The sequence below is a fragment of the Schistocerca gregaria genome, chromosome 7 (assembly GCF_023897955.1).
Source record: "Schistocerca gregaria isolate iqSchGreg1 chromosome 7, iqSchGreg1.2, whole genome shotgun sequence".
NCBI classification, from domain to species: Eukaryota; Metazoa; Arthropoda; class Insecta; order Orthoptera; family Acrididae; genus Schistocerca; species Schistocerca gregaria.
In genome coordinates this window covers 274,947,545-274,960,518 of record NC_064926.1, presented here as the reverse complement: position 1 = coordinate 274,960,518, position 12,974 = coordinate 274,947,545, and the positions used below count along the sequence as shown (strand labels likewise).

At 45.4% G+C, this 12,974-nt stretch overlaps 1 protein-coding gene across 1 annotated transcript in view; it reads left to right on the top strand.

Moving 5' to 3' along the window:
- Positions 1 to 12,974, top strand: part of LOC126281457 (cytochrome P450 6l1-like) — a 181,373-nt gene that overhangs the window by 119,051 nt on the left and 49,348 nt on the right. The window contains exon 6 of the mRNA XM_049980442.1: positions 5,491 to 5,703. Within this exon, the coding sequence (XP_049836399.1) occupies positions 5,491 to 5,703 (213 nt within the window). The remainder of the gene's footprint in view (positions 1 to 5,490; positions 5,704 to 12,974) is intronic.

Sequence of the window (12,974 nt, the reverse complement as noted above, 5' to 3'; positions counted from 1 at the left end):
TCAACAACAAACTTAGGAAACTACTGCGAAATCAAAGAGAGCATCACTCCAAGTTTAAAAGCAGCCAAAACCCCTCAGACAAACAGAACCTAAACGATGTCAAAGTTAGCATAAGGAGGGCTATGCGTGAAGCGTTCAGTGAATTCGAAAGTAAAATTCTATGTACCGACTTGACAGAAAATCCTAGGAAGTTCTGGTCTTACGTTAAATCAGTAAGTGGCTCGAAACAGCATATCCAGACACTCAGGGATGATGATGGCATAGAAACAGAGGATGAAACGCATAAAGCTGAAATACTAAACACATTTTTCCAAAGCTGTTTCACAGAGCAAGACCGCACTGCAGTTCCTTCTCTAAATCCTCGCACGAACGAAAAAATGGCTGACATCGAAATAAGTGTCCAAAGAATAGAAAAGCAACTGGAATCCCTCAACAGAGGAAAGTCCACTGGACCTGACGGCATATCAATTCGTTTCTACACAGAGTGCGCGAAAGAACTTGCCCTCTTCTAACAGCCGTGTACCGCAAGTCTCTAGAGGAACGGAAGGTTCCAAGTGACTGGAAAAGAGCACAGGTAGTCCCAGTCTTCAAGAAGGGTCGTCGAGCAGATGCGCAAAACTATAGACCTATATCTCTGAATCTGTTGTAGAATTTTATAATATGTTTTTTGCTCGAGTATCATGTCGTTTTGGGAAAACTAGAATCTACTCTGTAGGAATCAACATGGATTCGGGAAACAGCGATCTTGTGAGACCCAACTCGCTTTATTTGTTCATGAGACCCAGAAAATATTAGATACAGGCTCCAAGGTAGATGCTATTTTCCTTGACTTCTGGAAGACGTTCGATACAGTTCCGCTGTGTCGCCTGATAAACAAAGTAAGAGCCTACGGAATGTCAGATCAGCTGTGTGGCTGAATTGAAGAGTTTTTAGCAAACAGAACACAGCATGTTGTTATCAATGGAGAGACGTCTACAGACGTTAAAGTAACCTCTGGCGTGCCACAGGGGAGTGCTATGGGACCATTGCTTTTCACAATGTATATAAATGACCTAGTAGATAGTGTCGGAAGTTCTATGCAGCGTTTCGCGGATGATGCTGTAGTATACAGAGAAGTTGCAGCATTAGAAAATTGTAGCGAAATGCAGAAAGATCTGCAGCGGATAGGCACTTGGTGTAGGGAGTGGAAACTGACCTTTCACATAGACAAATGTAATGTATTGCGAATACATAGAAAGAAGGATCATGTATTGTATGATTATATGATAGCGGAACAAACACTGGTAGCAGTTACTTCTGTAAAATATCTGGGAGCATGCGTGCGGAACGATTTGAAGTGGAATGATCATATAAAATTAATTGTTGGTACGGCGGGTACCAGGTTGAGATTAATTGGGAGAGTTCTTAGAAAATGTAGTCCATCAACAAAGGAGGCGGCTTACAAAATACTCGTTCGACCTATACTTGAGTGTTGCTCATCAGTGTGGGATCCGTACCAGATCGGGTTGACGGAGGAGATAGAGAAGATCCAAAGAAGAGCGAGGCGTTTCGTCGCAGGGTTATTTGGTAAGTGTGATAGCATTACGGAGATGTTTGGCAAACTCAAGTGGCAGACTCTGCAAGAGAGGCGCTCTGCATCGCGGCGTAGCTTGCTGTCCAGTTTTCGAGAGGGTGCGTTTCCGGATGAGGTATCGAATATATTGCTTCCCCCTACTTATACCTCCCGAGGAGATCACGAATGTAAAATTAGAGAGATTCGAGCGTGCACGTAGGCTTTCAGACAGTCGTTCTTCCCGCGAACCATACGCGACTGGAACAGAAAAGGGAGGTAATGACAGTGGCACGTAAAGTGGCCTCCACCACACACCGTTGGGTGGCTTGCGGAGTATAAATGTAGGTGTAGATGTAGATAATTTTACGAGGCACCTTACGAACTGGCCCTCTTCGATTTTATTCATATCTAAAGACTTTGTAAGTCAGTCACCAGACATCAGTTCACTAATACAGTACGACGCATTTGTCAAAAGAATACCTCTGAATGCTAGATTTCCGAGCACCGTAAATTACGACATTTAAATATAATTAGCTAGGCGCCAGCAGTTGTAAAAAAAATGCGTAGGGTAAGTTTTGTAATCATAACCCGCTAGTTCGAATATCACCAGGAGAAACTTTTATTTTTTTCCCCTGCTTTTATTAAAATTTTATATTTCTTATCAAATGGAAATGTTCGTTACGAATTATTGAATCACAATTTTTAATAAAAATCACATGAAAATGTGTGTACTCACAATGAATTTTTAATTGTGTTTCAAAAATGCGAAACATCAAATATGAATTTCAGTAATTTTTATTAGTAGACATTGACCAATATTGTTGAAGTAGTTTTTTTTTGTATAACAATGAGGCATTTCGAAAGTCTGTCTCAAATTTTAAATTATCTTCATACGACCAGGAACTAAAACAAAAAGATGCTATTTCTATTAAAAATCTGTTTCATTACATTACGATAATACTACGATTTGGTAATAAATGTGCATTTGTATGAATGTGGAGTTAAAGACTGGCGAGTTGGGAACAAATGTTTTTACGATGACAAGACTTCTATGCAGCTCACTCAACAACGAACGACTACACTGCCTGCCAAAAACGTCAAGCACCAAGAACATGGTAGGACGCCAATGCAGCTTCATATACACACACACAATCGGCAGATATGTAAATAATTATAGCTGCAATTCTCTGCCTGAAGTAGAATGGTCACCAGGGTGCACTAGTGTTGCTCCTGTTCAGTGTTGTTACCCGGCCTGGTAGGGGTTAATTACAAAGGATGGGAAAAGTGTCATATCTTGAATGATTATTGTGAGACAGCGTTATAAGCACCTGACAGACTGAAATCGATCTGATTGCGTGTCTCCGTTCCTACTGGATCATGCAATACCCTAATTTATGGGGCATTTGGATGTGATAGTGGCTCGGTTTTGCACTGCATGGTAGTATGGGGATAGGCGCACTTGTCGTCAAGATTCTAGTCGACTAGGCCTGACCACCACAAGGGAGGATCGCCGCATTGTACCCCAAACACATCGTAATCGCTTTACATCTGTGCCTGCCGTCCTAGAACAAGTAGTGGATTCGCTTCAACATTCTTCTGTTTCATCCCACACCATTGGTCGAGACGTAGCCGCACTAACAGTCCTATCCGCAAGGTGTCTTTGACACCACAACACAAACGGCTGCGTCTGGAGTCGTGTGGCCGGAAACATGGACTGCTGATGAATAGCGTCACAATGTCTTCATCATTGAATAGCGGCGACACAATACGCCGGATGACCATCGTCAGTGAATATGGTGGAAATCTGGGGGGAGGCACCATGCTTTCATTGTTTTGGAAAAGCACTGCGGTGTTACTGCTGGCGTTATGTTGAGGGGAGCCCTTGGGTAAGACTTTGGATCATAACTGGTACGGATTGAGGGAACTCTAACAGCACAACGCTACATCACAAACATCCTGATTGTTATTTCTCATGTGACAGTATATCATAGTGCCATTTTCCAACAGGATAATGCTCGTCCACACACAGAACATGTGAACCCATGACCAGCACGATACCCAGATAGAACATGTGCGGGATCAGCTCGGGCCCCCTGTGGCCGAGCGGTTCTAGGCGCTTCAGTTTGGAACCGCGCGACTGCTACGGTCGTAGGTACGAATCCTGCCTCGGGCATGGCTGTGTGTGATGTCCTTAGGTTAGTTAGGTTTAAGTACTATGTCTAGGGGACTGATGACCTCAGGTGTTAAGTCCCATAGTGCTCAGAGCCTTTTGAACCATTTGTACCAGCTCGGACGTGAGCTCTGTTCCAGTAACAGTACCCAGGATATTTACTGGCTACAACAGTTGTGAGCCAGCTGACGAGAGGATACAACAGTTTTATGACACCATTCCAAATGGACTAATAGCATACATCCAGGCCAGAGGGGGATGCAACGTCATACTAATAAGTGGGCCTCCACCACGAAATTCTTTGTGAATTTTTGTAATCACTGAAATAACATCACATACCGTCAATATTCTACCCTCCATGAACCATGAGTCTTGCGGTTTGTGGGGTGGCTTGTGTGCCTCACCGATAGAGATAGCCGTGCGACAGGTGCAACGACAACGAAGGGGTACCTGTTGAAAGGTCAGACAAACTTGTGATTCCTGAAAAAGGGCAGAAGCCTTTCCTGTAATTGCAAGCTCAGCAGTGTGTATGATTAACTGATATTGGCTTGTAACATCAACAAAAAGAGCCTTGCTCTGCTGATACAGAGAACGGCTGAAAGCCAGAGAAATTACAGCCGTAATTATTTCAGAAGGCACAAAGTCCTTTGTATGGTTAAATGACGATCGTATCCTTTTATGTGAAATTTTCCGGATGTAAAACAGTTGCCCATTTTGTTCTCTGGGTGGGGACTACTCACTAGGAGAAACAGAAGTGGGGTTTGCGGATCAGAGGGTGATCGAATATATATTTACGTCTTAGGAAGTCTTTTCTGGAAGTATTTGTATGGAGTGTAGCCACGTGTGGAAGTGAAACATGGACGTAAACAGCTAAGACAAGAAGAGAATAGAAGATTTGAAGTGTGCTGCAGCAGAAGAATGTTGAAGTGTAGACGAGAATATTATGTGACTAGTAAGGAGGTACTGAAAAGAACTGGAGAGAAAAGAAATTTGTGGCACAACCTGGATATAAAAAGGGATGGATCGATAGGACACATTGGGGACATTAAGGGATCACCGATTTCGTAATGGAAGTGGGAGGGGGAGGTAAAAATTTTAGAGGGAGATCAAGAGATAAATGTAATACACGGATTCAGAAGGATGTGGGTTGCAAAAGTTATTTGGAGATGAAAGGGCTTGAACACAATAGAGTAGAATGGAGAGCTGCATCAAATCAGTCTTCGGATTGAAGACCAGAACAACAACCATCTTAACCTGCGAAGTTTTATTTCGTTTCCTCCTCCCGTGCTGGGAGCTTCACACTTCTGTCAGGCAGTGTGATTTTTTCTTTTTCTTTTAACGTTTCAAAGCATCCCAATGCAGCCTGAGCGAGCGAGATGGCGTAGTGGTTAGCACTCTGGACTCGCATTCTGGAGGACGACGGTTCAAACCCGCATCCGGCCACCCTGATTTAGGTTTTCCGTGATTTCCCTGAATCGCTTTTGGCAAATGCCGGGATGGTTCCTTCGAAAGTGCGCGGCCGACTTCCTTCCCCATCCTTCCCTAATCCGATGGGACTATGTCCTCGTCGTTTGGTCACCTCCCACAACTCTACCAGCCAACCAATGCAACCTCGCTAATGAATTGAATCTTTCAGAAACTGTACTTTTCGCATTGTCTTTGCGCCGGGTCAGGGATTTAGCCACACACACCTGTAGCATCAACGCACGGGCTGCCTCCAGGATACGGTCCGTGGTTGTTTATTTTGAGACGTGGTTTCCTCCCGCAGAGGGCGGTCTGGAGCTGTGCACGGCGCAGGCGTCCATCCTGGTGACGGCGGGCTCCGAGACGACGGCTACGACGCTGACGTGCTGCCTGTACGAGCTGGCCGCCAACCCGGCGCTGCAGGAGCGCCTGCGGCGCGAGGCCAGGGAACGGCTGGGGCCGCTCCCCTCCTACCAGCAGATCGCCGCCATGACCTACCTGCACATGGTCATCGCAGGTGAGCGCTCGCAGCCTGCCAGCCGCTCAAACGCTGTGTAAGCGCAGTTCGTATCGCAAACTTCTACTAGGGTAACACAGGCTGTAAATAAAAGGCAATTGACCATTTAAACTCACACAATTTGCTGTCAGATATTCAGTTTGGTATTAGACATGGCTTAGCAACTGAAACTACTGTATTCTCTATCCTCTGTGAGGCCCTGGACGGATTAAATAAATGGTTACGAGCGCTAGGTGTCTTCGTTGATTTAACTAAGGCGTTCCATTGTGTCGACGAGAAAATATTACTTCAGAAGTAGGACCATTGTGGAATAAGGGGAGTAGCTCGCAATTGGTTCAAATTTAAGGCAGCAGAAAGTTGTTCTCCAGAGTACTGAGAATGGCTATGACGTGCAGTCCCAGTGAGGCATAGTTAAGTGAGGAGTGCCTCAGCGGTCTATGCTGAAGCCTCTACTGTTTCTTCTTCATACAAGAAGACACAAACAATATTCTGTATACTGTAATTGATTTCCTGCCAAATACTTTAAATAAATACATTATTAAACTATATCTCATACACCGTCCTTTATCCCATAAATTGTTTAAATAGGCAACATTCCACTCATTGCCTTGTCTATCATAAATTGTTTAAACAGTATTGCGTATGCTGCAATCGATTTCCCGCCAAACGCCAAACAAATGTGTCTTTTTCCCACCAATTTGTGGGTGAGGGAGGGATGGGGGTGGGAGGGGAGGGATTAACTAATTGTTCAATTTAATTAACTGGTGAATGCAACTGATGGGGTGGGAGGAGGGCTATTCAAATAACTCGGGCCTGAAAGTGTGCTTGTATTGGCAGGGAGAATGGGGAGGGTGGGGGGGGGGGGGGGTAAGGGGTGGAGGGAGTTTCTTGGAAGGGTGGATTATCCCAAGGGGGTCACAAATCAACCCATAGTGATTATTATCCTCTTAGCAGAGCAGTAGGTTAAGGGGAGGGATAGGTGGTCATAAATTAATCAAGTTTTCATTTTTTGGCTAAAATTATTACAGTATTTATACATACCAAGTAAATTTGTATGTTTCTGATTCGAGAATAGTGTCTCTGTATGTACAGGTATGATAACACAATGTTTTCGACATTGATACTCGTCTCAATAAATTTTATTTCATGATCATCATCTTGATTTTCACTGTGGTTTTCATTTCGCGACAGATCGGACCTTACTTTCCGAACAGCCCTCGTAGAATTCTAAACGTTTTGGTCATAACGTAACAACTGAACCTATACTGTAATATGGCCAGCATTCTGTATGTTTAGGCTAATGGACGTAATCATCTACACTATTCTATTGTTTTTGTGCCACATATGCACAGAAATATGATGTATAGCATGTACTGGCGATGTAGTAAAATGTGAAATGATGCGTGAAGCTTAAAACATGTAAATAACTTGACTTATAAACTAAATGTGTATGCGATAGCTTGTATACTATTGATGTATACACTAATAGCATTATTTTTGAACGTATTACATGTTCTTGAAAATGACCTACAGTCGAAACTGGCTACTAGCACGGGTAATAAACAGATTTCAGCCTGCTTGAAGCAATTTCTCGTTCTCTGAACATTTTTGCAACTCCAGACATTAACCAGGACACCACTACCAAACCAAGAGTGCCCGAGGTAATCCTGGACGTATGGTAAGCCTAGCTAACGGCAGGTTAAATTGAAAAGAAAGTAAAGATAGGTGTCGACGCAGATCATAAGACCGGAACGGTATTTATTCAAGCTCAGTCGCTGAATCATTCAGCAAAAGCTTGAGGGACGACAGCACTCGTTAGACGACGTGAAAGCGCCTGTGTATCTTTTTTTTATTTTTTTTATTTCATGTGCCGTAGGATCAAACCGAGGACAAAGTCGCCATGGTCATGGAACGAGTCAGTACATGAAATTATAACAGAAGAGTAATAACAGATAAAATAAAACTTTTATGAATCCTACGCAGACGACAAGCGCCGACCGCTGGTGGCCGAGCGGTTCTGGCGCTACAGTTTGGAACCGCGCGACCGCTACGGTCGCAGGTACGAATCCTGCCTCGGGCATGGATGTGTGTGTTGTCCTTAGGTTAGTTAGGTTTAAGTAGTTCTAAGTTCTAGGGGACTTATGACCTCAGCAGTTGAGTCCATAGTGCTCAGAGCCCTTTGAACCATTTTGAACCAGACGACAAGCCATAGACAAGGCAACATGTGGAATATTGACTATTTAAACAATTTATGGAATACAAGGCAGTGTTTGGAATATAGTTTATTTACTTATTTAATGAATTTGTCGGAAAATTGACTGCAATGTATGGAATACTGTTTATTTAATGATTTTGAGGTTGACAAGGCAGTATGAAATATTTAACAAATTGCAGTGCTTTTGTGTCCGACCACAAAAGGAACGCAGTCAAGATAACCCACCACACATATCTTTGACACTGACCACAAGGCATTCCGCGCCCACGCCCAAACCGCTTTGTCGGGCGGCCGCTTCACGTGTTCCCGCATGTGCAGGCCACACTACCACTGCCAGCCAACTGTCTGCTGTGATGCAGAGAACCGGTCGCCATGCTGATTCCCAAACAAGGCATCAGGTGGCGCCAACCCTTTGATATTGATACCTGAGAAATTCCTCTTGAAACACATGCTCTCTCTCTCTTTCTCTCTCTCTCTCTCTCTCTCTCTAAGTGGGTACTTCCCATTTGAGTAAACCATTGTATGCAAATACAACAACATCAAGATGACCCCCCACCCCTCTCGCCTCCATCACCCCCCCCCCTGCCCTCCTCGCTGCTCATACAGGCCCAGCGTTGGTAGGCAGTACATGACTTCCTTCTCCTACTTCCACTGCTTTGGGTACCTGTAGCGGATGCAACAAAGACATTCAAGAAAAAAACAGGTAGTTTCGGCCATGTGGCACACTAACCCCACCTTTGCCCTGAACAAAGCAGTGGATACCTGGTAAAGCCTCCCAGCTGTGGATGTTTGGAAATATCCCTTTACTTTATACACTCCTGGAAATTGAAATAAGAACACCGTGAATTCATTGTACCAGGAAGGGGAAACTTTATTGACACGTTCCTGTGGTCAGATACATCACATGATCACACTGACAGAACCACAGGCACATAGACACAGGCAACAGAGCATGCACAATGTCGGCACTAGTACAGTGTATATCCACCTTTCGCAACAATGCAGGCTGCTATTCTCCCATGGAGACGATCGTAGAGATGCTGGATGTAGTCCTGTGGAACGGCTTGCCATGCCATTTCCACCTGGCGCCTCAGTTGGACCAGCGTTCGTGCTCGACGTGCAGACCGCGTGACACGACGCTTCATCCAGTCCCAAAAATGCTCAATGGGGGACAGATCCGGAGATCTTGCTGGCCAGGGTAGTTGACTTACACCTTCTAGAGCACGTTGGGTGGCACGGGATACATGCGGACGTGCATTGTCCTGTTGGAACAGCAAGTTCCCTTGCCGGTCTAGGAATGGTAGAACGATGGGTTCGATGACGGTTTGGATGTACCGTGCACTATTCAGTGTCCCCTCGACGATCACCAGAGGTGTACGGCCAGTGTAGGAGATCGCTCCCCACACCATGATGCCGGGTGTTGGCCCTGTGTGCCTCGATCGTATGCAGTCCTGATTGTGGCGCTCACCTGCACGGCGCCAAACACGCATACGACCATCATTGGCACCAAGGCAGAAGCGACTCTCATCGCTGAAGAAGACACGTCTCCATTCGTCCCTCCATTCACGCCTGTCGCGACACCACTGGAGGCGGGCTGCACGATGTTGGGGCGTGAGCGGAAGACGGCCTAACGGTGTGCGGGACCGTAGCCCAGCTTCATGGAGACGGTTGCGAATGGTCCTCGCCGATACCCCAGGAGAAACAGTGCCCCTAATTTGCTGGGAAGTGGCGGTGCGGTCCCCTACGGCACTGCGTAGGATCCTACGGTCTTGGCGTGCATCCGTGCGTCGCTGCGGTCCGGTCCCAGGTCGACGGGCACGTGCACCTTCCGCCGACCACTGGCGACAACATCGATGTACTGTGGAGACCTCACGCCCCACGTGTTGAGCAATTCGGCGGTATGTCCACCCGGCCTCCCGCAAGCCCACTATATGCCCTCGCTCAAAGTCCGTCAACTGCACATACGGTTCACGTCCACGCTGTTGCGGCATGCTACCAGTGTTAAAGACTGTGATGGAGCTCCGTATGCCACGGCAAACTGGCTGACATTGACGGCGGCGGTGCACAAATGCTGCGCAGCTAGCGCCATTCGACCGCCAACACCGCGGTTCCTGGTGTGTCCGCTGTGCCGTGCGTGTGATCATTGCTTGTACAGCCCTCTCGCAGTGTCCGGAGCAAGTATGGTGGGTCTGACACACCGGTGTCAATGTGTTCTTTTTTCCATTTCCAGGAGTGTATGATTGATTGACTAATTAATTAAATCGATACCCTTTGTGCACAGCCAGTCTTTTTTTTTTTCTTGCATCCTATCGGTGGATGCTAGGACTGGTATATTTGGTGACATTCGACCCTGTTCTACCCGGTTTCCAAACCCTACTCTTCCCTCTTCCTCCGAGCGGACTAAGGCGCTAGAGTCATGGACTGTGCGGCTGGTCCCGGTGGAGGTTCGAGTCCTCCCTCGGGCATGGGTGTGTGTGGTTGTCCTTACGATAATTTAGGTTAAGTAGTGTGTAAGTTTAGAGACTGATGACCTTAGCAGCTAAGTCCCATAAGATTTCACACACATTTGAACTTTTTTTTATTCCCCCTTCCAGATTTTTTCCCCTCACCTGTGTTGGTGGATACTGGCACTGTTAGGCCATTCGGTAGGAAGTTCATTAGGTTCGAGGTAGCTCAAAATTTCAGATTTCAGCTTAACTGCATGCTGTCTCCTTAAAGAATTTACGGGAGGGGCTTGAGAGATTCGTGCTTGCAGTACAACTTTCTGAAACAATAAACTGATCAATCGGGAATTTAATGTTGCGACTGGGTTTCTGAAGCGCTATGGAATACTAAATTGGTTCTTTCAGGTACATTTGGAAGGAGGAGCAGGAAGTACCTGTTGTGTGATAGGCTAGAGACAACATCAAATACCACTGCAAGACGGAGTCCACTGCAGAGTGTTGAGAAGCATTGAACACGACACACCTGAACCACGACGCAGTTCATAGCAGTAGATGTCATGGCTAATTGTCATGGACTGATGCCAACAGTGGATAATTTATGAACCATAACTGGTTGGTAAATCTAAGACGATCTCAGCTCAATGTTCGTGAACCAGAAATTAAATCACAGGTCAAAATGCTCTCATATGTCATGTTTAATTACAAAGCTTGGTGCTTGCTTTTCAATGAAACACCGTCACAGTAAGAACAATAAATTAGGAATGCAGAGGTTATATTGGTTTTTAGACTGTCGCATAACCAGGGTCAGTTGTAGGACAATATTTTGGTTCTGCCATTCAGATCTAGTCTGAATTTATTAAGTCATTTATTTGTTCAAAATCTCGAAATAACTTACTAATTAAATGGAGATAAAGTCACGAAAAAGCTGACTGAGGATTATGCTCTAATGAAACGAACGAGCACAGAGTCATCAAAATATTGAAACACTAAGCTTTCTCGAAGCTCAGTTTAATCGAGAATGTTTCGCTAACGGTGTGAGGAGGTACCTAATCTACGTGGAAGACTGCTTTGGAAACGCTACAAACTTTCTAATTTTCGCAGCTCGCTGATGCGAAGTAAACGAGTCCAGGACCCACAGACCAATATTATTAATCAGGCAACCCAAGCTGCATACCAAAGCCATAAACTTGTGAACTCCCTAGAAAGTGCATAGCACGAATCCAAAATGCGACTTTTACTAAAATCTAGAAATGTGTGCTGGAATGCGCCAGTTAGTATTGAACAAAGACAGGCGAGATGGTGCGACTGTAAAAGGCAGTATCCGATGATGTCTGGACCACGAGGGCCCCAGATGGCTATCCGACGACAAGCGCCCCAAATTCTCCTCTAAATCTAATTCCTGACTTTTTAAAAAACGCTATATGGAGTACATCCAGCCATTGCCACAGTGACTGGTAGGAATTTCGATTAATTTAGGTGAATACAGAGAAATCTTGCATAAAATTTCCTTCCTTGGTTTACAGAAAGCATCTCAGAATTCAAGAGGTTGGGATCGTCCGCTAGCCATGTTCCAGTCACTGATCGAGCCCTTCGCACCTAAACACTCTGGCAGCCAAGACTGAGTCGATTGGGTAACAAGATTTGAATGGAAAGGCAACGAATTTTCTCATGGTTACTGAGCAGCACCGTGTTGGCCTGTTCTTACATCTGCGTACAAAGAGGTGAATTCGTCATGCACACTCATACTCTAAGGATGCACTAGCTTAGGGGCAGCTGCCTTCAAAGGAGAAAGCCACGTTCACCAGCAATGCGAGGACCAGGGGTTTATTGCAAGTTCTTCCACGAGCTGCAGTGCCCTCAGGACCCTCTTACCTTCTCCACGGCCTTTGTGACAAACCTCCTGTGGTCAAGGCACACATGAGCCCGCTCATTTCGTAACAAGATAATTTTGAACCTTCCTTCAGAGAAAGCAACCTTGTACTTTCCTCAGAAATAGTAAAGAAATGAAAAACTTAACAGGCCGTGAAGGCCCAACTGCACCAGCCGGCCGCTCTCCCAACCGTATGTCAGTTTACGAGACCGGAGCCGCTACTTTTCAAGCATGTAGCTCCTCAGTTTGCCTCACAAGGGCTGAATGCACCCCGCTTGCCAACAGCGCTCGGCAGACCGCATGGTCACCCAGCTAAGTGTTAGCCCAGCCCAACAGCGCTTAACTCCGGTGATCTGACTGGAACCGTTGTTACCACTGCGGCAAGGCCGTTGACAGTGAAGAAACGAAGAGAAAAATAATAAAAGATTGCTCAGAGATATGTGACGGTCACATCACAGATTCTTGAATTGTTTTCAGCGTGTTGACCGATGTAGAAGAGGAAGTTTTGATCCGGTACTTTCTGCAGACAACACTAATGTTAAGAATGGAGAAACTGGTAGAAACAGACCTGGGGGTAATATGAGACATTTCTAGCACATACATGCACCAAAACTGAGAAGCTCAAACGACAATTTCGTTCGGTCTTACAAAGAAAGGTACGAGGGTCAGTCAAAAAGTAATGCCTCCTATTTTTTTTCCTACGTTTAATTGTCAGGAAATTTAAATGCAATTACATAGGTTG